Source organism: Mus caroli, unplaced genomic scaffold (assembly GCF_978045245.1).
Source record: "Mus caroli unplaced genomic scaffold, Mus_caroli_1 scaffold_8, whole genome shotgun sequence".
Classification (NCBI taxonomy): domain Eukaryota; kingdom Metazoa; phylum Chordata; class Mammalia; order Rodentia; family Muridae; genus Mus; species Mus caroli.
In genome coordinates, this window is record NW_028227263.1 from 141,247,988 (window position 1) to 141,272,913 (window position 24,926).

The 24,926-nt window shown below is 51.3% G+C and overlaps 2 protein-coding genes and 1 pseudogene across 4 annotated transcripts in view; all 3 read left to right on the forward strand.

Annotated features, from left to right (window-relative positions):
* The window catches only part of LOC110298780 (isochorismatase domain-containing protein 2B), a 21,079-nt gene extending 18,558 nt beyond the window's left edge, over window positions 1–2,521 (forward strand). Inside the window, exon 6 of the mRNA XM_021168226.3 lies at window positions 2,115–2,521. Coding sequence (XP_021023885.1) covers window positions 2,115–2,210 — 96 coding nt within the window. The 3' untranslated portion in view covers window positions 2,211–2,521. The remainder of the gene's footprint in view (window positions 1–2,114) is intronic.
* On the forward strand, window positions 2,255–2,879 carry LOC147003748 (uncharacterized; annotated as a pseudogene).
* On the forward strand, window positions 2,757–22,225 carry Shisa7 (shisa family member 7). 3 transcript variants are annotated; one of them, XM_021168224.3, is made up of 6 exons: window positions 2,757–2,875; window positions 11,097–11,797; window positions 13,449–13,603; window positions 16,027–16,077; window positions 16,853–17,002; window positions 17,497–22,225. In XM_021168224.3, exons 2-6 carry the CDS (start codon window positions 11,118–11,120, stop codon window positions 18,135–18,137), a joined length of 1,677 nt encoding a protein of 558 aa, XP_021023883.1. In that variant the 5' UTR covers window positions 2,757–2,875; window positions 11,097–11,117; the 3' UTR covers window positions 18,138–22,225. The 3 variants fall into 3 exon arrangements, with proteins under 3 accessions (XP_021023883.1, XP_021023884.1, XP_085698532.1); XM_085842406.1 differs by lacking the exon at window positions 2,757–2,875 and adding an exon at window positions 4,500–4,685; XM_021168225.3 differs by lacking the exon at window positions 16,027–16,077.
* The last annotated feature ends 2,701 nt before the right edge of the window (window positions 22,226–24,926 follow it).

The window sequence follows — 24,926 nt, forward strand, 5'->3', positions numbered from 1 at the left end:
TTCACATTCTTTCAAATAAAAGCATGGTCAGGCCTATCACAGCAATACCCCACTCCCAGTACCAACTTCTGTCTTAGTTAGGGTTTTGCTGCTGTGAACAGACACCATGACCAAGGCAACTCTTATAAGAACATTTCATTGGGACTGGCTTACAGGTTCAGAGGTTCAGCCCATTGTCATCAAGGTGGGAATATTACAGAGTCCAGGCAGACGTGGGGCTGGAGGAGCTGAGAGTTCTACCTCTTGTTCCAAAGACACCTAGAAGATTGGCTTCCAGGCAGCTAGGATGAGGGTCTTAAAGCCCACACCCACAGTGACACACCTACTCCAACGAGGCCACATCTCCTAATGGTGCCACTCCCTGGGCCAAGCCTATACAAACCATCAAAGGTCCAAGGCCCCTATGCTGAGTCCATGAACCCTCAAAATGATGGGGAAACCCCAGAGCTGAACATTCAGGTCACCTTCCCTTCCCTTCATACAGTTCTATTGGTGTCTGTCCTGCCAGCCCACGTGGCACACTCAGGACAGGGATAGTGTCCAGCCTTCCTGGAGTTTGCATCACAGCATGGAGATACAAAGCCAACCCTATGGACAGTTGACAGCTTCTGGAGACAGCTGTCTTTAAGGGTGTGGTCTCACACTCCAAAGTATATGAGCAGCACATATTGGAATCAGTTGGTTATTAAAAGTAAAAAACACAGCTACCATTAACGGGGATGGGGAGGTGGGTTTATCTGGGAGGAGCTTAGGAAAGGAGTTGAGGATGAGTACTGTCTTAGTCAGGGTTTTACTGCTGTGAACAGACACCATGACCAAGGCAACTCTTAGAAAGAACAACATTTAAATGAGGCTGGCTTACAGGTTCAGAGGTTCAGTCCATTATCGTCAAGGCAGGAGCATGGCAGCATCCAGGCAGGCATGGTGCAGGAGGAACTGAGAGTTCTACATCTTCATCTTAAGGCTGCTAGGAGAATACTGCTTCCAGGAAGCTAGGGCTGTGTTTCCCTCAGTCCAATAATTGTAGCTGAGTGTGACCAATACTGTCAGGTTGGGGAGGAGAGGGAGGAGGGAGCCTGGGCCATATCTTAGGAAAGATTTGTCGTTTCACAATAACCCAGCCATTGTCTCTTTCTCTCTCACATACATCTACATACCCACATAAGCATGTACACACACACACACACACACACACACACACGGCAGTCTGCAGACAACTACTGCAGAGTACTTGTCTAGCTTTAGCAAGGCCCTGGGTTCTATCCCAACCAAATCAACATCAACAAAGAAATAAAACTCATGTGGGGAGAGTGCTCTCCTCCACCACAGACCCTGCGCACACAGGTTAGGAGTCAGCTCCCTTTTAGAGAAGTCTACATCCATGGTTTGGTGTTTATCTTCTTACCAGGAAATTCCAGAGACTACTGGGGCCACAAGCAAGAGAAAAAGCACCTCTCTTTGTTCCTAACCTCTATATTAAAATATCCTTAATAAACCTCAACTATGCTTCATTGAGAAAGAACGAGTACAGGAGCTGGCCACCATCAAATTGGTGAATAGTCAAAAGATGGTATTATGTGGCCTGGGACAAAGAAGGGAAACCAACAAATCCTATAAACAGCGGTGGGGTTTAACCGGGGAAGAGAAGTGGAGGTGCAGGATTTGCATTTTTTGGTATAATTTTCTGGAGATAAACTTGGCTGGACTGTTTGATTGCCAGTAACGTGGTTGATTATTCTTGTTCCACCAAGAGAGAGTTGTGTAAATTCGTTGAGAGTTCGTGAGTTCATTGGGTCTGTGTATGGGAGAGCTGAGAGCTAAAGGAATGGCCCAGGAAAGATGAGACTAGTGAAGAAGATGGACATGAAGGTAGACAAGAGAACCCAAACCATCTGCTCTTAGTGGTCCCAAGGCAAGAGCATACCAAGATGGCGGGGATCAGCTCAACCAGGCAAGTGTGAGGGAGAGGTCACCTGGAAAACAGGAAAAAGAAGTAGTTGACTGGAGAAGCGATGCAGTCCGAATAATAAGGAAGATCAAGATGAAGAGGTTCTCCTCAGATTCTGTATTACGGAGATAGGGCTTCTTCACTTCTTCATCTCCTTTGCCTGCAGATTCAGAAGATCCTCAAGGAGCCAGTCGCAGACATCGGACTGTTAGGCTTCTTCCAAGGCAAGAAAAACTCCCTGTTGCCCAACTCCAGGACCTGACTTGAAGGAAGCACCCACCCTCCTTGTCACCCAGACGTTGATGGATGACTTTTCCTTCATCTGTGGATCCCAAGAGTGGTGCAGTCCGCCTGGAGAACCGCCCCCGTGGGAGAGGAGGCGTGGTTCTGTCTTCCGATTGGGCAGCTGGTTCCGGAAATGCAAATGAAATTCCTTGATGCTGGGTGGGAATTGGTTTAGAGAAAGGTGGAGGTGGGGCTGGGCCCCGGGCCACTTCACGAAGCGGGAAAAGGAGGGGGAACAAATGTCACAACTGGGACCCTGTCTCGGAGAATAAACATTTATGTGACTGAGGACCGAACCATTATTGGGTTTAGGGGGCATCACGGGGGCTACAGGGGTCTGTGGGAGGAAGAAAGTGGGGTCTCCTCCAGGTGGGGTGGGGGAGGCGCCTCTCCAAGCTCCAAGCCGGCGCGAGACACAGGCGAGGGCTGGCAGCGGCCACATCTGCACTGGGGCCGGTGCGCATCTGCAAAAGAAAGAGCTGCCGGCCAGGGTCCCCACCACGCAGCCTGCCGCCCCCACCCCCATCAGCGCGCGCGCGCCCAGCCCCGCTGGCTGGCAGACACGCGCTCGCTCTGCCTACCCTGGCTGGCCCCCACGCTGCCACCCCCGATTCCCTGAAGGTCCCGCATCCGGAAAGTGAGGTGAGCGCATCCGTACCTGGTGAGGAGGGGTAAACTGAGGCACGGGGAAAAAGAGGGATGGGGAGGAATGGACAAGTATGTGAATGGATGGGATGGACAGTTGCTGCTCCGTGGTCCTTACTCGCCCAAGACGCAGAATTCTGCAGCCCCTTGGAGATCAGAGTGTTCAAACTCTACAGACGCCCCTCCGCCTCCACCGCGTCAAACCCTCACCCGAGATTCGCAGACTCCATCCCCAGCCTGGGGGCCTTTGAAGGCATCCCGTGTCCACCAGAGATGCAAGGACCAGTCCAACCCCATTGACAATCAAACTCACCCACCGCCGCCGCAGATCTTAGCAGCCCAGCCCCCTCCCACAAGTTACCTAGCCCAGTACACCCTCCCCGGGGACCTAGGAGTTCCATCCATCCTCCGGAGCCCCTTGGGACACGGGCGTCGGAGCCCCGGCCCCCGCGTTCCGGTTCCAGGTGTCCCCTCCGCACACCCAGCCCGAAGCCTGCGTCTCGAGGCCGCGCTCGCGTCGCCATGGCAACGGGAGTCTATTTTGCGCTGGGAACACACAGCTCCCTCCGCAGCGCCCCCCACCCACTCTGCTCAAGAGTGAGGGGCTCAAAGGGCGGGGAACAGTGCAGTGATGAGAATGAGACACTTAGAAGGGACAGAATCCCGGGACAAGACAAGCAGAGATTGAGAGAGCCCCTGACAGAGGAATTGGGTGTGGAAATTACAAGGAGGCTACAGATCCAGGCGGGGGAGGTTGGGGATGGAGGGCCCAGACAGAGATCCGGACAGAGCCCTAGACAGACGCAGAGATGCAGAGGAACAGAAACCCGACGGCAGAGCCAGGTTAGAAAGAGAGAAGACAGCCGGCTGGACGTAGGCAGGGGGCCTGAGAAGAGAATGGACGGAGTCTGTAGGCAGGGACCCCAGACAGCCCAGACAAAGTAGCGCTGCATGTGGTATCCACGCTATCCTTAGCAGGCAGGGATTTGGGGGCTCTTTCTCGGCGCCACAGTAGCCAGGACCTGCTCCTCTCCTCTCCCTCCTTCTACAGGTCCCCAATCTTGCCTGCTTTCCGCATTCCCATCTCAAACTGACTTCCTAATCCCTGAGATTCCTAGGAACCCCTTCCACATCCTGCTACCCCCTTCCCTGATCTGCGCCCCCACTACCACCTCCGCAGCCGCCACCTGCAGACCCCACTCGGGCCATTTTAGACCCCACTCCAGTCCTTTATTGGTTGTGCCTTCCCCATCTCTAGATCTCACTTCTCTCGCTCTCTTTTACTTCCCCTCCCAATCCCAGGGCCTCTGTTTCTCTCTCTGGGTCTCCTACTCTCTTTCTGTGTCTCAGCCTCTGTCTACTTTTCATCACATCCTTCCGGTACCACCTTCTGCGGGTTTCTGTCTCTTCCCTGACTGACTATCTCTGTCTTCCTCTTTTCGTCTGCGTTCCTCTCTTCCTGGATCCTGTTCCTCCGTCCCTTTCTCGGTTCTCAGGCGTCCTCACCACGCCTCCCCCCACCTGCTGCTGTTCTCTGCAAGGACCCTCGGGAGGCACTCCGATCCACCCAGCCCAGCCCACTTCTGACATCCTAGCCAGCATTCTCCACCCCCAGCTGGCAGGGATGGGATAGGACTTGTTGGGGGCTTCCTTTTCCGAGGCTGGCTCTTTTTCTCTGTAACACCTTGTGTCATTCAAGTCCTGAGCTGGATTTGAGAACCAAGCAAGGTGCGACCGAAGGAAGAACCTGGGTTTTGGGCCTCCTTTCCCACCCACCCCCTCAGGCTGTGGAGGAGGACATTGCCTTGTGAGTGAGAACTAGAGGTCGGGGGCGGTGTAGGACTGGGGCGGAGTAGGAGATGGGGCGGGGAGGGGGCGGGGCAGGAGTTCTCACATGCCAGTTGCAGATTCTGCGCAGCTGGGCCAGAGTGTGATTGCACCTATAGGGCTGCATGACAGAGCTAGGATGAGCGAGGACGCCTGCCTGCCTGCCTGCCCGCCAGCCCAGTGCAGGGAGCTGGTATAGAGATGTAATGTTTCTGGTATGCCTTAACATATGAGCCTTGAACACTGATGGTTAAAATATGTACAAATGTTTATATGTCCGTGTAGAGTGATTATATGTATGTGCGCGCACACACGCACTCACACATATGCTCTCGAAGGGTGTATAGGCGCATCACCAGGTTGACACTGAGTGTCCTTGCTTTGAGGTTGCAGTTTAGCTGCTCTGTGGTCTGTGTCAAGTATCAGTGCTGTTGTGAATCAGAGCAGTCCTGTGTGAAAAAAATAGAGAGTCCTGGTCCCCTTGTCTCCAGTGTCTGCACTGGCTGCTGCATCTGGTTGTCCTCTGTCAACTCACAGCCTTTGAGCAAGGGAGACAGCTGCCTTCCGCCCCATCAGCACAGATGGCTTCATTCTTCCAGCCAGATTCCCATTGTACTTGTCAGTACTCAAAGAATGAAGGGATCTCTATAGCTGTGTCTGCTACCCTCAGAAAACCTGGGTCTCTAGGTATCTCACCTCCCTTGTCTGTGTGTGGGAGAAAGCCATCTAGACTAGGTTTGCAGCCTAGCACAAGTCTGGTCACTGCGGGGCAATAAGCCCCCTTAGAGCTTTGTTCTCACCTGAGGGCTGGGGGTATGAATATCCACCTCTCATACTTGCTTCACCTTTTTGCAAGATGTAGATGTCTTCCTGAGCACTTACATGCATCACTCTGCTCTGAGGGCTGTGGAGAGGCAGCAAAGATGTAGCGCAAATCATCCGCCTCCATGGACATTCTAGTTCTAGTCTAAGCATGGAGAGGCGCACAGCAAGGCCGTGTGTGCATCCTGTGACAAACACACAAGAGCTTCAGAAGAAATCTAGCAGAGCAGAACCCCAACAGGTCAGGGGCTGCTTTGTGGCTTGCCGAGATAATAGGAGAGCGGTGCTGAAGGAAGCGGTGGAGGACTGCTAAGCTGAGATCTGCCAACCAAGGCAGCAGCAATTGCTAAGGGAAGGAAAGGAGAGAGTTCTTGGGCATGTCCCCAGAAAGGTCTAGAGCAGTGGTTCTCTCTCTCTCTCTCTCTCTCTCTTTCCTTTGGTTTTTCGAGACAGGGTTTCTCTGTGTAGCCCTGGCTGTCCTGGGACTCACTTTGTAGACCAGGCTGGCCTTGAACTCAGAAATCTGGCTGCCTCTGCCTCCCGAGTGCTGGGATTAAAGGCGTGCGCCACCACGGCCGGCGAGCAGTGGTTCTCAACCTGTGGGTCTCAAGCCCTTTGTCAGTCACCTAAGACACCCACAAAGCACAGACACCTTTACAACATTACAGATAAGAAGAAGGACCGGAAAGATGGCTCAGAGGTGAAGAGCACTGGCTGCTCTTCTGAGTTCAACTCCCAGCAACCACATGGCGGCTCATAGCCATTTATATGAGCTCTGATGCCTCTTCTGGCCTTCAGACACACACATGTATGAACATACATGCATACATACATATATACATACATTTTTTTTTTAAATAGCAAAAGAGGGCTGGAGAGATGGCTCAGTGGTTAAGAGCACTGATTGCTCTTCCAGAGGTCCTGAGTTCAAATCCCAGCAACATGGTAGCTCTCAACCATCTGTAATGGGATCTGACGCCCTCTTCTTGTGTGTCTGAAGACAGCTACCATGTACTCACATGCATAAAATAAATAATTTGTTTTTTAAAAAATACCATCACTTTATTAAAAAAAAATAGCAAAAGAAATAATTTTACTGTTGGGGGATGGGTCACCACAACATGAGGAACTTTTTAAAGTGTCGAAGCATTAGGAAGGTTGAAAATCATTGGCCTTGAGGAAAAGGAAAGAAAGGGTAGCCACTCAAAGGCATTCCAGGTAGAGCAAAGATTGGCTTAAGTGAGGCAAGAAGCTAAGGCATGGTCTGAACAGGGAAGCTGTGGATGTCATCTGCCCATATTTGTTTGATGTTTTGTTTTGTTTTAAAGATAGGGCTTCATGTAGCCAGGATTAAGCTTGCACTTGCTATGTAGCTAAGAATGACTCTAAATTCTTGCCCCTCCTGCCTCTGCCTCCCAAGTGCTAGGATATGAAGTGGGAGCCACAGTGCCTGCCTCCATTTTAAAAAGACTTGTAAAGCATGGTTGGATTTGGTGGCCCACACCTTTAATCTCAGTGCTTAGGATGCAGAGGCAGACAGATCTCTGAGTTCAAGCCAAGCTGGACTAGAGAATAAGTTCCAGGCCAGCCAAGGCTTCAGAGAGTGAGACAATGTCTCAAAAGTAAAATTTTAAAAATTCTGATAAAACATAGATAAAATTTACATTTAGCAGTGTTAATGTCTGGCATCTTCCCTATGTTCTGTGATGATCTCTATCTAGGTCCAGAACACTCTTCTAGTTTAAATCCATGTGTGTGTGTGTGTTGATGTGTATGTTACTCAGGCTGACTGATTAAAGAAAGAGAGATGGGGCAGGATGAATTTAGGCTTCTTAGCTGCAGGGGATCAGCCTCTTAAGGTCCAAAGTCTGAACCACTTGGCAGAACCCCTTTCTTGTTACACAAAGGGCACCTTTAGCAAGTCAGTTTCTGCAGGCCAAAACCTCTTACTCATCTAGGTGCTGTTGGGATCATTACCTGAGCTTTTCTCAGCCATAAGAGTCTTCCAGGTTTGCCCGGTATGTCTCTGGACCAGGCTGTGCAAAGGCTCTGAGACTCCTTCAAAGAAACAAGTCTAGAGTAACAACCATTGACTGTGTGCAAAAGGTTCCTTCAGAGCCTGGGTGCCATTGCTCTGGGTTAACGCCAGATACCATGGCTCTGCTAAAATTCTGCTACATTTGTGTGTGTGTGCGCACACCTGTGCCATGGTTCACATACAAACATGAGAAGACAACTTTGGGGAATCAGTTTTCCACCATCGACCATCTGGAACCCAGGGAATCCAGTAGAGCAAGCACCCTTACCCACTGAGCCATCTTGCCTGCTCTAGTTCCAGAACATTCTCCTCACTCCAAAATGAAGCCCTCTTTGTATGAACCCATCACTTTTATGTTCTTCCCTCCAGCTACAAGATATAAGTAATAAATAGGATTTCTCTCCGCGTGGGATTGACTACTGTGGCCCTTTCATATAAGTGGGATCATATACTGTGTAATGTTTTATGTCTGGCTTCTTCCTCTTAGAACAATGTCCTTAAGATTCACTTATGTTGTAGCATGCGTAGCATCAGTGTGACTCCTCCTCAAGGTTGAGTAATAGCCTGCTGTATGGATGCACCACATTTGTTTACCTGTTTATCTGTTTACCAAAATCTGCATCCTTTTCTGCTTTTAATCTAATAGGTATAGATATACTGTGGACTTTTGTGCATGCATTTTTGTGGTCACATGTATTTAGATCTTTGGAAGTAAACACAAAGGCGTGAATTTGCTGATTCCTATGGTAACAATTAATTTGTGTGTGGTACTGAGGGTTAAACCCCCAGCCTCAAGCATGCTGTGCAAATACTCTCCCACTGAGCTACATGTCTGGCTTTCTTTGTGAGTCAAGGTCTTTCTTGCTAAGCTAACTGGGCTGGCCTTGAACTCACTATATACTTGGGTGGGTCTTGAGCTTGTGATCTTCCTGCCTCAGCATCTCAGGCAGACAAGGATAACGAACTTATGCTACCATATCTGCCTTTAATTTTTTTATGAGTCATCAAAGTCTTCATGTGAGCTAAGCCCACTTCCAAGGTGCCCTTTAAATACCCGATGTGCACGCTCCCAGTAAGCACTGAAATATCCTTGGCTGGAGTTCTGGGAAGGGGGTCTAACCTAGGCCCAAAAGGGAAAGTTGAAGGCTAGGTGTGAACATATACTCAGGAGGTAGAGACAGAAGGGCAGAGGTCAATGTTGGCCTTAGTTACATAGTGAATTCGGGGCCAGCATCCGTTCAGCGGACTTTATTACAATAAAACCAAGCAAAAAGTAAAGAAGAGGGCAGAGGAAGAGAGAGGGATAGAAGGAAAGGGAAAGAGAGAGGGGAATAGAAGGAGAGAGAGAGGGAGAGGGAGAGGGAGAGGGAGAGGGAGAGAGAGAGAGAGAGAGAGAGAGAGAGAGAGGGAGAGGGAGAGAGGGAGAGGGAGAGAGAGAGAGAGAGAAAGAGAGAAGGAGAGAGAGAGAGAGGAAGAGGGAGAGGGAGAGAGAGAGAGAGAGAGAGAGAGAGAGAGAAAGAGAGAGAGAGAGAGAGAGAGGAAGAGGGAGAGGGAGAGAGAGAGAGAGGGAGAGAGCATCCAAACACCTGTGAGTCCACTTGGGAAGCTGAAGCAGGAGATTCAGTCATTCATCCATCTGAAGCTCACATGGGCTACATGGTGAGTTACAGGATTACAGAGTGAGACTCTGTTTAAAAAAAAAGTAGAGACTTCAAGTTATAAGAGGTGAAGCCAAATCTTGGGGGAACCCCAGCACCCAAAAGCTAGCTCCCTGCCTCAGCTTTCAAGCACTTTGCTTGGCAATCTCTCTCTCTCAATATCTCTCATTCTGTCTCTGCCTCTCTCTCTTTCTGTCTGTCTCTGTCTCTGTCTCTGTCTGTCTCTCTCTATCACACACACACACACAAACACACACACCAGACACATGTGCACAGTGGACAGAACAAATTTTAAAATCACCTAACAATGTTTACCTGAATACATCCCAACACCCCTCCTTCCTCCTCCTCTGCATTAGGTCCTTATGACTGTCACTACTCAATGTTCCTCCTCAGCAGTCTGAAGCATGTGTGACATGTTTGTCTAGCACCTCCCTCCTCTCCCTGGAAGGTCCACCCCAGACCCACAGGAATGTGTGGGCTTATTCAAGGCTGTATTCTTGATGTTCCTGACACCCCCCAGGTGGGATGTTCCTGACACCCCAAGGGTTGTTTCCAGAAGGAGTCCCTGTCCTATACACTGGGCACAGCCTTTGCTCCAAGCCTCTGGAAAGCTGAATCCCTGGGCCTTGTCAAGATGCCCTTTGAGAAGAGAGAGAGCCTCTGAGATGAAACCCTGAGTCTGCCTCTGCTTGCTGGCCCCAGTTCAGAACTGCTTATCCTGCCCAGTGGAGGGGGGTGGGCTCTGCTCTCCCGGGTCCCTGCCAGGCTGACTTTCCACCCCCATATCTTCTCCTGCCCACACTGGCCTGTTCCTGACCTGCCTGGACAGTTGCCATGGAGACAGCTAGAAAGCCTGCCCTTCTGACCCACCTACCCATGTCTCATCTCATCACCCCCACATAAAATGTTTCTTCCAAAACTGTGAACAGCAGTGACACTTGTATATGAGATTGTGTTTGTGCACATGTGTGTGTGCACATGTGCATGTGTACGAAAGAGGTAGGGCATCTTTGGAGACTTGTAAACCAAATAGCTGTAAGCCAGTAGTTCTTAACTATACTGCGTGCCCACCACCAAGAGAGCTTTCCTCTGTTTGTTTGTTTGTTTGTTTGTTTGTCTGCCTATGTATCTTTGGCTGCCCTGGAACTCAGTTATATACCTCAAGTTGGGCTCAAACTTGAGACAATCCTCCTGCCTCTGCCTTCAGAGTGCTAGGATTACAGAATGTGTCACCATGCCTGGCTTGTTTTGCTGTTGTTGTTTTGTTTCATTTTTTGTTTGTGCTTTTTTGTTTTTTTTTTTTAAAGCAGTACCAGGAGGCATCTTAGGTTGTCACACACAGGCATCACCTGCATGTTGGTCAGCTGTTCTACAGGTATATAGGACAAAAATGTGTGAGGACTCCTCATGTCAGTCAGTATCAGTACCCCTGCACCTATGTGGCTGAGCTCTCAACTAATTTTCATTCTCTCTCCTCCCCTTCCCTCTCCTCCCCGTCCCTTTCCACTCCTCTCCTCCCCTCCCCTCCCCTTCTCTTCTCTCTTCTCTCCTTCCTTCTCCTCCCTCCCCTACTACCGGGCTGCCCCACACCCCACATCTCTCTTCCCTATCCCTCCTTTCTTCCCTTCCTCATCTTTCCCTCCTTCTTGGGCTCCTTGGGTCTTTGGCTGCGGCTCACCCCCCTCCCACATATCTTCCTCAATTCCCCCCTCTGCCTTCTGCCTTCACACCTTCCTTCTCCGTCATGTCCTCCCTTCGTAAAAACTTCTGTATCCCCTCCTCCGTCCCCGCCGATCCTTTCTTTTCTCCTGCTGGGCCCCTCTCTCGTCGCTCCCTTTGTCCTCCCCTCCCACTGCTCCGGGATCCTCAGCCTGGCGTCCCGGGGTGCACCATGCCGGCCCTGCTGCTGCTCGGGACCGTCGCGCTGCTAGCCTCCGCAGCCGGCCCGGCGGGGGCGCGCCCATCCAACGACACGAGCTCAGTGGCCCCGGGCCCGCTGCCCGCGCTACTTGCGCACCTGCGGCGCTTGACCGGGGCTCTGGCGGGCGGCGGGAGCGCGGCAGGTACCAGCGCCAACGCCACCAAGACCAGCCCCGCGAGTAGCACGGGTGCAGCGGCACGGGCGCCTCCTCCGGCCGAGCTCTGCCATGGCTACTACGATGTCATGGGCCAGTACGACGCCACCTTCAACTGCAGCACCGGCTCCTACCGCTTCTGCTGTGGCACCTGCCACTACCGTTTCTGCTGCGAGCACCGCCACATGCGCCTGGCGCAGGCCTCCTGCTCCAACTACGACACGCCACGCTGGGCCACCACGCCCCCGCCGCTGGCTGGAGGCGCCGGGGGCGCTGGGGGTGCGGGTGGGGGACCAGGGCCGGGCCAGGCAGGGTGGCTGGAAGGGGGCCGGGCCGGGGGCGCTGGGGGACGTGGGGGAGAGGGCCCAGGGGGCAGCACAGCCTACGTGGTGTGCGGAGTCATCAGTTTCGCCTTGGCGGTGGGCGTCGGTGCCAAGGTGGCCTTCAGCAAGGCGTCACGTGCACCCAGGGCGCACCGGGAGATCAACGTGCCCAGGTAAGTGTGAATTGGGATTGGAGGGACAGGAGGGAGCCTGGAACCCGGCACTGGGGAACAGACAATCCGATGGAGGCGGTTTCTTGGTACTGGGAAGTGGAGCAACTGATTAAGGGGCAGGGCTTACTCTGTGAGAGGTCAACCGGCTTGGGGATGTGGTCTGGGCAATAAGGGTGGCTTGGTGGGGGACAGGGCCTGCGCCACAGAATACGGACCCTGTTGGGGCGTGGCCACACGGATGGCTGAGGTCCACGTTAGTTGTGGGAAGTAACTAAAGCCCAGTGACAGAAGCAACAAAAGGACCTGGCTGTAGAAAAGAATTGGTATAGAGAGTTCATACATTCAACCAGTATTTCTTTTTTTCTTTTTGGGTTTTTTGAGACAGGGTTTCTCTGTGTAGCTCTTACTGTCCTGGAACTCATTCTGTAGACCAGGCTGGCCTTGAATTTAGGAATCTGCCTGCCTCTGCCTCCCAAGTGCTGGGATTAAAGGTGTGCACCACCACTGCCAGGTTCAACCAGTATTTCTTAAGCACTTTCTGTGGGCTAGGGGCTAGGGATACAAAATAGAACAAAAGTCCCGCCTTTCTGGATAAGCCTGTTTTCCTAAGTCCAAGAATTCTGCCTGTGATCTGTGTGATGCTGGGCATAGACAGTAGGGCTAAGAATTGACCCCGCTTATTTGGAGTTTAAAGGAGATTAACTGAGCTGATTCATGTAGAGTCCTAGCTGAGTGAGTGCTCATTAAATACTTGTGGTGGGGGCTGGTGAGATGGCTCAGCCTTTAAGAGCACTGACTTCTCTTCCTGAGTTCAAATACTTTTGGTGGATCCAGCAAGCCTATATGCAACGTAACTCTAGATATTGACAAGTGCCGTGAAGAAAACAAACCAATGTAAAAAGTTAACAGGAGTGTTGGTTTGGGGAGGAATTTAGTTGAAGGTTTAGTTGAAGATCAGAAAGAGTCTGTCTGAGCATGACCCTGGAGGAAATAAGAGGCAGAGCCATCCAGGTATCTGTGTGAGGGTCATTTCAGGCAGAGGGAAACTACAACACTGGGGAGGCATCCTGTTCCTACTGTGTGTCTGAGGAGGAGCAGGCAGGGGTTGCATTTCTTCTGTGTGTTATGAAGAGCCACTAGAGATAGATATAACCAAGCAAAACACCTTTGAGGCTATGTATGAGGGCAGACAAAAGGCAAGGACTACAGCTGCACACCAGGAGAGAGCAGCTGTGATTTCCAGATGGGAAACTTGCTGAGCAGTGACCTGATCAGCAATGTATTGAGGAGGTCTGTTGTGAAAGATTACAAGGAGGGAAATGTTCAGAAAGGTCTAAGTGAACAAGTAGGACATCTTTTATTGCAACCAGGAAGGCTGCCCAAGGAACAGTTATAAGGTCTTAGCTCATGGTGGGGCAAGGCCACACAGGTGACTGTGGAGAGACCTCAGAAGAGGTTCCAGAAAGAATTCATCAAGCAAGAAATGTGGCCTGGAAAGGTTGACATTAAAAGGTGCATAGCCAAAACTGGACCACATCTCTGCACTGTGGATGCCCTAAAGAAGAGGATAGGGAGGAAAAGTCCTGGACCCTTACCCATCTCCCTCCCATCCCAGTCCTTGACTGCCCACCCGTCCATCTGCCATTTTTAGAGCTCTGGTGGATATTCTCAGGCATCAAGCAGGACCTGCAACCCGCCCGGACCGGGCCAGAAGCAGTTCTCTGACCCCAGGGCTGGGAGGCCCAGACAGCATGGCCCCAAGGACGCCCAAGAACCTTTACAACACCATGAAGCCCTCCAACCTCGGTGAGTGCAAGTGACATGGTGCCTCATCTCTGGTCATGCCCTCATCCCTGTGGCTCTGTCCTCCTCATGTGACACCCCTCAACCCTGATGTCCTGGCCCCATTCCAGTCTCCATCCATCCGCTGTGGACATTTCTTCTTCCAACACGCATCCTGCTCTTCCCAAGAGATCTCCCTGAGGTCATAGTAGGCAGGAAAAGTTCTGGTCTTATTTGAGCCAGGAAATGGGGGAGTGGCGTGGTGGGGCTTTTCCCAGTGAGCAGAGCAACTTCAGCTGCAGGAACCCTGGGTGGCTGAAGAAGAGCTTATGAGGCTCTCAGACCTGAGACCACAGACAGCTTAGAGTTCTAAAGGCTTCTTCAGGCTAAGCTCAGATTCTTCGTTCTGAAGTCAATGGGACACCATTGAGCTTTGAGCAGGGAGCAGACAGGACATGAGTGGGAGATAGATAGATGATGATGCACACAGCTATAATCCCAAAATTCTGAATGAAGGCTGAGGTAGGAAGATCAAGAGTTGGAGGCCAGCCTGGGTTAAATAGCAAGATCCTGTCTCAGGAAACCAGAGCGGTAGGAGCTCATGAGTTTAATCCCAGCAGTCAGGAGGCAGAGGAAGGCAGATGTGTGACTTCAAGACCAGTCTGGTCTACAGAGTTCCAGGACAGCTAGGTAGGGCCACACAGAGAAACCCTATCTCAAAAAACCAAAAAGAAGGAGGAGGAAAAGGAAGAGAGAGAGAGAGAGAGAGAGAGAGAGAGAGAGAGAGAGAGAGAGAGAGAGAGAGAGAGAGAGAGAGAGAGAGGAAAAAAGGAAGAGACAAACAGAGAAGAAAACCAAGGGGTAAGGATGCAGCTTAGGTAGAGTCATCAGTGAGGAGCTGGAGGGGAGGTGGGCCTCATGGGTCCACTCGCCTAGAATCCAACAGTAAGGACCTTGGGATGGAGTTTAGTGTTAGGGTGCTTACCTAACATGCATAAGACCCTGGGTTCTATCTCCAGCCTGGCAAAAGTTTGGAAGGAAGCCAGGCTTGGTGGCTTGTGCCTCTAACCCCCAGCACTTGGGAAGTAGAGAAAGACAGATCTCAGTGAATTCCAGGCCAGCCAGTTCACACTGGTACCCTGTCCAGAAACAAAAACAAAAAACAAAAACACTAGGCTGGAGAAATGTCTCAGTGGTTAAGAGCATTGACTGCTCTTCCAGAGGTCCTGAGTTCAAATCCCAGCAACCACATGGTGGCTCACAACCATCCGTAATTAGATCTGATGCTCTCTTCTGGGGTGTCTGAAGACAGCTACAGAGTACTTACATATAATAAATAAATTAATTAAATGTTAAAAAATCACCACCACCACCACCACAACAACAAGAAAAAACCCATGTTCTGGAATACGCAAGCTATGTTAGAAGAAGAGATGAGAGAAGAGAGGCTCAGGGGGCCTGTGCAATAACAGAAGAACTGGGTCTAAACTGGATGGGGTAGAAGGGGGGGGATGTTCAATGATAATAATGAGGGGACATTCAAAGTAGGTCTTTGTGGAATTTGGCTTGTTTTTTGTTTGTTTGTTTTCAGATCAGGTCTCATCACACTGGGCTTCAAACTATGTAGTCGAACTTGAACTACTGAACCTCCTTCTCAAGTGCTAGAGATTCCACAGTGTCAGGCTTTAATCTGTCTGTCTCTCTCTCTCTCTCTCTCTCTCTCTCTCTCTTCCCAAGACAGAGTTTCTCTGTGTAGCTCTGGCTGTCTTGGAACTCACCTTGTAGACCAGACTGGCCTCAAACTTAGAAATCTACCTGCCTCCGTCTTCCATGTGCTAGAGTTGCAGGCATGACCCACTGTGTGAAGCCTCAAGCTAGATCCTGAGAGAGATTTCATTCAAATAGGGAAAGGAAGAGGTTCAAGGCATTGAGACCAGCATTGCAGAATGTGCAAAGGCCCTGTGGCAAGCCTCAGATACCACCCCCATATTCTACTTTTCCTGTAGGGGATAGTGAACCATGGAAGGCATCATCTGAGTGCTGAGGGGCCGGGGGAGGAGCCACTGTGATTGGCTTCTCACCTTAATGTGGACTGGGAAGATGACAAAAAGGGCATATTTGGTGATTCAGAGGGAGAGTGCCAGGCAAGGCAAAGATGTGAGGTCAGGAGGGGCCACCAGGCTTGAGTGGAAAGAAGGAAAGAGGTGGCATGGAGACCACCAGACTTCTGGCTTGGGTATCGGGGTGAATGTGGAAAAGGGACATCTCACCCCCCAACCATGATCATGAGCACCGATCCTCTGTTTCCCCAAAGGGCCAATAGAATAACTCCTAATGAGGGGGTGGGGGTTGTACTGAACTGAGAGCCAGAAGTGACACACTTCCAGGCTGGAGTGCCTGCTGGGATGGCGATGACAGTGACGTCACCTCCCTTCTCGGTCCCTCAGATAACCTGCACTACAACGTCAACAGCCCCAAGCACCACGCCGCCACACTGGGTACGCAGAGGGCCGAGGCGCCCTGGGAGTCGGGGGTCCTCGAGCCCCACTGTGGGTAGCCCCAGCCTGGTGCTGGGTGGAGCCCCAGTCAGACCCCCGTGAGCTGGTGCTCATGTGGGGCTGGCCCCACCAAGGCAGCTGCAGTGTCCTCAAGAGGACACCGGAAGTGGTGGATCTCCTTCCTGTCAAGTTTTGGGAAGATGCGCGGAATGCATCCCCAGCTGAGACCAGGATTCAGTGGGTGCTGACAAATGCCAGCGGTCCCCGACCTGGAATGTGATTTCATCCTCAACCACAATCCTGTCCAATGTGATGGGAAAGGAGGGGCTCCCAAAGGTTGAAGCTTTCACAGGCTAGAACTCCAGATCCCACCTCCCAAACCCTAGGCTTCGGAAGGAGGTCTGGAGCCTGAAATCTTAGATCCATGGAAGGATGGTTAGAGCATGGACCCCTGAGTTTGAAAAAGGAGGGCTGGGATCTTCACCCCTGTGGCTGTGGGAGGAGGGTTGGGGTCTGAAATCCTAGGTCTAAGGGAGGAGGGTGGGAGCTTAGACTGGAGTCCGAGGGAAGAAAGCTGAGGCCCAGACTCCTGGGTCTGACGGAAAAGGGCAAAGATTAACATCTGGGTTCCTGAATCGGAGGGAGGGATGGAATCTGGATATTCCGGCTTGAGAATGAAAGGGTATGGAACCCTGGGTCTGAGGGGGAGGGCTGGGCTCTGGTCCATGGGTCTGAAGGAGGAGGGCTGCACTGACTGGGTCTTCCCCGGCCACAGACTGGCGTGCTATGCCGCCGCCCAGCCCCTCCCTGCACTACTCCACGCTATCCTGCTCCCGATCCTTCCACAACCTCTCTCATCTTCCCCCGTCCTATGAGGCTGCTGTGAAATCAGAACTGAATCGATACTCTTCCCTCAAGAGACTGGGTGAGTAAGCCTGAGGAAGGGGAACTCAGTCAATGGCCTTGGGATTTGCGGGGGGGGCGGGGGGGGTCGTCGTCATCCTCCTCCAGTACCATGGACAGCGGGTGGCCGTGATGGGCGGCGCCAAAGGTTTCCGTCTTCTTACCAGCTTTTTTCCTAGTTGGTTCCATATTACCTGAGATATTTTGGATTGGATCGGGGTTTTTGGTTTTGTTTGTGTTTAATTTTGCTTTTCTGAGCCAAAGACTTGCTTTGTAACCCACATTGTCCTGGAACTAACTATGTAGCCCAGACTGACCTCAAACCCATGGTGACCCTCCTGTTTCAGCTTCCCCAGTATTGGGATTGCAGGTGTGACACACCATGTCCTGTTTAGCTTGGTGACTTTTGTTGGTCAAACTTTCAGGTCTCCTGGGTGCTGCCTGGGGTTTCGGTAAGGAGGCTAGAGGAGGAAGGCTCTGAGTTGTCAAGGGATCTTTCTGTCTTTTCTCCCCCAGCTGAGAAAGATCTGGATGAAGCCTACCTGAAGCGCAGGCAACTGGAGATGCCGCGCGGAACGCTGCCCTTGCATGCACTCCGGCGGCCTGGCACTGGAGGTGGCTACCGTATGGATGGCTGGGGTGGCCCTGAGGAGCTGGGTCTGGCACCAGCACCCAACCCCCGTCGGGTTATGTCCCAGGAGCACCTTCTGGGTGATGGCAGCCGAGCTTCCCGCTATGAGTTCACGTTGCCTCGAGCGCGCCTGGTGTCTCAGGAACACCTGCTGCTGTCCTCACCTGAGGCGCTTCGCCAGAGTCGCGAGCACCTGCTGTCACCCCCACGAAGTCCTGCACTGCCCCCAGATCCCACCACTCGGGCCAGCCTGGCTGCCTCACACTCCAACCTGCTGCTAGGGCCTGGGGGCCCCCCCACACCCATGCATGGGTTGCCTCCGTCAGGTCTGCATGCCCACCATCACCATGCCCTTCATGGCTCTCCTCAGCCAGCCTGGATGTCTGATGCGGGCGGGGGTGGGGGCACACTGGCCCGCAGGCCACCCTTCCAGCGCCAGGGCACCCTGGAGCAGCTGCAGTTCATTCCTGGGCACCACCTGCCCCAGCACCTGCGCACTGCCAGCAAGAACGAAGTGACTGTCTGAGGCCGGGTGGAGTGCTGGGGGCTGTGGCTTCTGAGGCCCCCTTCTCCCAGCCCAGATCTCCATTACAAGGCTTATCATACACACCAAGGCTCTGAGACCAGATGGGCCCTTGGACCGGAGACCACGCCTCCTTTTGGGATGTTACAGTAGATGAGATCTCTCCTCCTACTTTGTCACTGTTTGAACCAAGGCCTCCCTCCCATGATGTCATCCCAGAGGAAGGAGGCCTGTACATGAGGTCATTGCTAGCAAATATGTCTGTGTTTTATGATGTTGTTTGCAGGGACTAAACCTCCTTCCTATGAGGTCACCACAGAGGAAGAGTCCTGCCTATGAGGTCATCACTAGAGGCTATATCCATTTTGCATGACATCACCACAGAAACTCCTTTCCTGTGATGTCACTACAGACAATGCCTTGTCCCATCCCATCATCCCTAGAAACAAAAATTTCTTCCTGCAGTGTCACTACAGAGACAAGTCTCACACTTCTTGACACTTGTTGACATTATCCTGACTGAGCACCAAGGCCTCTTGCAATTATCATCACAGGAAAAATGTTTCTCTGCCATGGAGAAGATAGCTCCATTCCATGATGCCACCACTACAGACAAAGCCATTTTCCTGGGACACATCGCAGTGGACCACGTCCTGCCACTTATGTCCTCACTAATGATTAGGCCTCCTTTCCACAATACTGTCACAGGACTTTGCCTCCCTCCTGTGATGCCATCACCAGAATAGGTGCCTTGCCCAATGGCGCCATCACAGGGACTGTGCCTCTTCGTGTGATGTCATTACCAGAAATGACCACCTGTTCTTGGGACTTCTCCAGGGTGAGGCCCTTCTGTGGTGTGACCACCAGTTACCACCCACTTGGAAATGACACCAGGAGACACCTCTATCGCTGTGCCATGTCGTGAGAAAGTTGGGCATGTGTAGCCCAAGGCCACCTGGGAAGAGGCCAGAGAAAGTAACCTGTCCTGAGATGTAATATGAGGGGCGTCAGCACTAGGGATGCTAGGGTCTTTCTATAGGATGCTGGGGGTGATGCCCTCTATTGCTTGGACATCATCATAGAGTGCTTCCTTCTCAGAGGTGGTCCCCACTCTAGATGACCAACAGTAGTGACTGCATAATGATTGTGTCATCAGAGTCCTTATCTTAAGCCCCTATAGCTGAGCTCTGTGCTTCTTTCTTCGCGTGACCCCAGGGGCATAGTCAACAGGATGTCTGCTAGCCCCAGTAAAGGCAGGCTGGGCCTGTGCAGTGAGCCCTGGGGATGCAGTGAGCCCTGGGGATGGCACCCATGGATGAGCTTCAGCTCCACAGCGGCTCTGATCCACAGGGCTGCTAAAGTCCTGGGACTCATGGGTGAGCCAAAGGATGACATCACTTCTTTCTGCCATATCTAAAGACATCAGCTCTCAACACAGTCCCCATCTCTATTGGAGGGGAAGGGTTAGGGTATATGTGCTGTTGACCTTGCCAATGATATCATCAATGCCACCCAGTGTCCTCCTTTCATGATGGCATAGCAGTTGGGGTCCAATGTTATTTCCCAGAAATGTGTCATTTCCCAAAATTCCATGACTCACCTCAATTACCATATCAACTTCCAGGCATTATCACCATTAATGGCGTCATCATTGCCTCCCAAGATCCCTCCCAACCATGGTGTCATCATTTCCCAGGGTCCAAACAACACATCGTCATGATGTCCCAGGATCCACTATGTCCTCATTGCTTCCCAGAATCCTTCACAACATGCTCACCTCATCACCTCCCAGCATCCATCACAGCCAGGGGGTCTTCATCATCTCCCAGCAATCACAACCATACAGTCCTCACCATCTCCCAGATGGTGAGATCCATCAGAACCACACTGTCCTCATCTCTCAGTACTTGTTAGGACTGATAGAGCCAGAGTTTCTTGTGACTCCATATAATTGCAGTGTCATCTCCCAGGACCCACTTTAGCCATGTCTTCATGCCTCAGTAGCCACCATAGCTATGATGTCACCACTTCATAAAATCCACTCCAACTGTGGTGTCCTTGGATTCTTGTGACCATGTATCATCACATCCCAGTATCTACCTAATAGTGTCACGAGTATCATATACAATGAGCATCTATGAGGACCATCATTCTGTCACCTCCCTAGATAGTCATGTCCTATCACGACTCATCAGGATTTACTGTAACCGTGGTGCCATCACCTCCAAGCAGCCATAATAGCCAACAGTGTCTTCATTTCCCAGGACCTACTTCAACCCCAGTGTCTCCATGGCTTAGGGTCTACCATAATCACAGTTGTCACCACCCCCCGGACCCATGACAACAATAATGTCGTCATTTCCAGAGTGTGCTTCAGTGATGGTGCCATCGTCCTCTCTCAGAATCCATGTAAAACCATGTGTCCTCATCTTCCAGGACCCGTGGCAATTGTGTGCCATCTACCAGGACCCATCATCTTAGGGTCCAAATGTTGTGACAGGCTATATTTCAGTTGTCCTCTGGGGTCTCATGGCATTTACAGTTCCTCCCTTTAGGGGAACCAGCACAACAGGCCATTTCCCATTTCCTCCAATGGACTCGGGTGGAGCCAGCTGCCTCCCTCTGATAATGTCACCCCACTCTGTCCTTTCTTAATGTGTCACTGCCTCATTCCTGATCCGAATAGATACCTGGATCAGCTTCACCTACAGACTTGGCCTTGGCGAGCCTCCTTCCACTCACTGGTGAGTGCATCCAAACTCTTCTTGGATTATCACTGTCCCTTGCCCAGCCGTCTGATCGGTGACAGGGTCATCTTGGTGACCTCTCCACAGCAGCAGCAGAGGGGGAGCTTCCCAGCCCTTAGATGGCATCACTGCCCTAACCCACTCCATCCCTGGTACTTGGTCCCAACCAGGATCAGAACTTGCTGGCTTGGGCCATGCTCTGTCTAGAGAGGATGTAGGAGATGCCACAGCTGATAAACCACCTGCTGGCCTATTCCTGGAGTATGTATATCTGAGAGCAATGCCCCCTGCTACCTTCATCTGAAAAGGCCAAGGGTGCTCCTTTGCCTCTTTCCCTAATATACCAGGGAGTGAGTACCCAGGGGCTTCAGGGATTCCCTGACACCCAGTGCACAATCTTTTCCTGCCACACCCAGTTCTCTGTACATATAGCCATGTTTCAGGGGGGCGGCCATTCCCCACTCTTAAAGGGCTACATGCCCCCCTCCCAGCCCCTATGGCAAGGAGGGGGGCTCTTCTCCCTCCTCTGGGCCGCCCTCTCCCTCTTATGTCTCCCTCCCCCACCAAATATTGGCCCCTATGGCCATCCCTTCTTGCCCAGAGCCTGGATGGGATGAGAGATGATAACAGGCTCTCACCATGCTGAGGAAAGTAGGGGGTTACCACCAATCTTCCTAAATGCCAGCACCAGGTTTTCGGCCTCCCAAGTAATAGATGTTCCATGGGCTCTGCATCCATTCTAGGGCCTCCCTTCAAGTGTGCTTAACACTCCCATGGAACACACAGTTTTCTTCAACCCCCAAGCCCTGAAGAGGTTCAGGGGCTTTCAGCTTTTGTTTGCCCACTCTCTCCTTCCCCTTCATCCCTCCCCAAACCTGAATTTCTTCCTGGGATCTGCCCTCACCCCAGCCTCCACCCTCCACCTGCCCGACCCTGAAGTCTTGACCTCTTATTTCAATAAAGCCATAGTGGGGAGAGGTCTTGAGGGTGGGCCAGCAGACCCTGTTCTGCTCATCCCCCACCATCACCACGATGCTTCCAGAGCTGGGACCTGGCCTTCTGAGTCTTCCCCTCCCCACCCCCACCCCTGCTCCCCAATAAACACAAATACACATAGGCAGGGTGTACCCATGCAGGAAAGCTCCCTTCTGGCTGGGGGCTGCAGAGGGGGTGTCAGAGACAAGATCAAAGTGCCACAGCAGAGGTTCCTCGTGCCTCTGAGCCCCATTCTTACTCCCCTCCCCACATTTCCTTCCAATGCTGGACTCACCTTCATCTTCCTGGTGAGGACAGCAAAAGGAGCAGGCACTTGGCTGGGGGTGGGGTGTTGGTTTTTGTTTTGGAATAAACAGCTGTTTTCCTGATCTTCAGTCTCAAGGTTTTCTTCTCACCTGTTCACTTGTAAATCGGGGACCTCCCCCTCTCTGTGTAGTGGAGTAACACTGGCCAAGGGCATACTATCATTTGTCAGGGGAGGAACTTCTAAAACTGTTTCCTCGAAGGCTCAGCGTGATCCCTAAAGCTGAGGAGTCAGGGAAGGGACATTTTAATGTAATTTTTAATTCTTGGTTTTGTTTTCTTTTTAAATTTTATATATATATGTTTTTTTAAGATTTATTTATTGTTATATCTAAGTCACTGTAGCTGTCTTCAGATGCACCAGAAGAGGACATCAGATCTCATTACGGATGGTTGTGAGCCATCATGTGGTTGCTGGGATTTGAACTCAGGACCTTCGGAGGAGCAGTCAGTGCTCTTAACCACTGAGCCATCTCTCTAGCCATATGTGTGTGTGTGTGTGTGTGTGTGTGTGTGTGTGTGTTAGTTAAGGTTTCCATTGCTGTAGGGAGACACCATGATCAAGGCAATCCTTATAAAGGACAACACACACACATATAGATATAGACATATACACATACATACATGAGTGTTTTGCCTGAATGGATGTCTGTGTGCCACATGTATGCCTAGTGCAGGAAGAAGGCATCAGATCCTCTAGAACTGGAGTTACAGACAGCTGTGAGCCGCCATATGGGTGCTTAGTAACAAACTTGGTCCTCTTCAAGATCAACTACTGCTCTTAACAACTCCACCTCTCCAACTCCTTTAATTTATAATATTATATTTATCTACTGTGTGTGTTCCTGTGTGTGCAGCAGTAAGAATTGGATGGAGGGCCTCATGAATGTTAAACGGGTATTGTACCAGTGAGCTATATTTCCAGGCCCCCTTTCCAACCAAGCCTACACAGAGAAACCCTGTCTGGAAAAAAACAAAAATAAATAGATAAATAAAAATTTTTTTTTAATTTTGAGCCAGGCATTCACTAAGTTGCCCAGGTTGGCTTTGAACTTGCTCTTCAGCCCAAGCAGACCTTGAACTTTCCACCCACTGCATCATCCTCTGACTAGCTGGAATGACAGGCCTGACACCAACATGTCTCTTGAAGGTTGCTATTCAGAGGGGAGTGAGAAGGTGGGATGCTTTGAGGTGCCTGTTTGTATGACAACCGGGGAGCACTTGCCCTGCCTTTGTCTCCCTCTCATCCAATGCATTGGACTAAGTTCTAGTTGACTTCTCTTGCTGTGATCAACACTAACTTGGAGAGGAAAGGAGTTGTTTCAGCGTATACCTCCCACTCTCATTGCTGAGGGTATAGTCACAGCAGGAACCCAGGGCAGGAGGCTGGAGGCACGATGAAGGAAGCAGAGGCCGTGAAGGCACTGCTACTGGCTTACTGCTATGCTTAGCATACCTCTTCTTCTTTTTTTAAGATTATTTATTTTATGTATATGAGTGTTCTATCTCATGTACATCAGCATGCCAGAAGAAGGCATCAGATTACATCATAGATGGTCATGAGCCACCATGGTTGCTGGGAATTGAACTTAGGACCTCTACAAGAGCAGCCAGTGTTCTTAACTTCTGAGCCATCCAGCTCCCTCAGCATGCTTTCTTTTATACCCCAGACTTAAGGATTCTTTGGAAAGTCAGTTGTGTTAGATGGTGTTTTGCTGGGCAAACACATGTTTTCCTGAAGTGGACGCAGGTGAAAGGCTAAGGCAGACTTATGAAGGAACGTTTTGCTAAAGCAGACACAGGAAGAGGATGTTCTGCTAAAGCAAGCACGTTTCCAGGTGGTGGTGGCACAACACCTTTAGTGCCAGCACTAGGGAGGCAGAGGCAGGTGGATTTCTGAGTTTGAGGACAGCCTGGTTTACAAAGTGAGTTCCAGGACAGCCAGGGCTACACAGAGAAACCCTGTCTCAGAGGGAAAAAAAAAAAAGCAAGCACGTGAAAGGACCTGTGATGAGGGGTTCTTTGCTAATGACTCGCACGAATTGATACTCCTTACAATGCACAGTTGAGCTTCATTCGTCAGGACTCCATAGAGAGAAATGCACCAAAGCGGTGTGCTGTAGTTTCTTCTCACTTCCGAGGACCAGGACCAATTGGCACAGTGATGTCAGCTGAGACAGATGTATGTGCTGAGGCAAGACTCGTGGAGGACACGCGATGTTTGGTGAGCTTATACCAAGGACTGGGTGGGCAGTGACGGAGGCAGAGCTGGCTTGCTTATAAAGTTCGCTGTGCGACGTTTGTGGGTCTTGAGCCTTTGCTGATCCTTCACTTCACTAAGAGAGGCGCAGCTGAGACCTTCTCCTGGAGTCCCTTCTGGTTCCCCCTGCTGACTCACTCCTGCTGAAGCTGAGGCCTGGCTGTCTCTAATTAGCAATTAAGAAATACCGCACAGATCTAGCGAGCCACAGGCCAGGCCCGTGGAGGCAAATTCACAACTGAGGTTTCCTCATCCTAAGTTGTCAAGATGACAACTGAAGCTAACGATGACCAAATGTTTGTGTGGACACGTGTGGCGATAGCCGATATTATATCTCTTGCCTGCAGGCCACGCGGCGGGAGAGGCAGCTCCCATGCATCTACTTGTGAACTCTGAGAAAGGTTTAGGGCCAGTGAGGTAGCTCAGCAAGTCAAGTCCCTTTGCTGTCGAGCCTGATGACTGGAACGTGATCCCTGGGATCCGCAT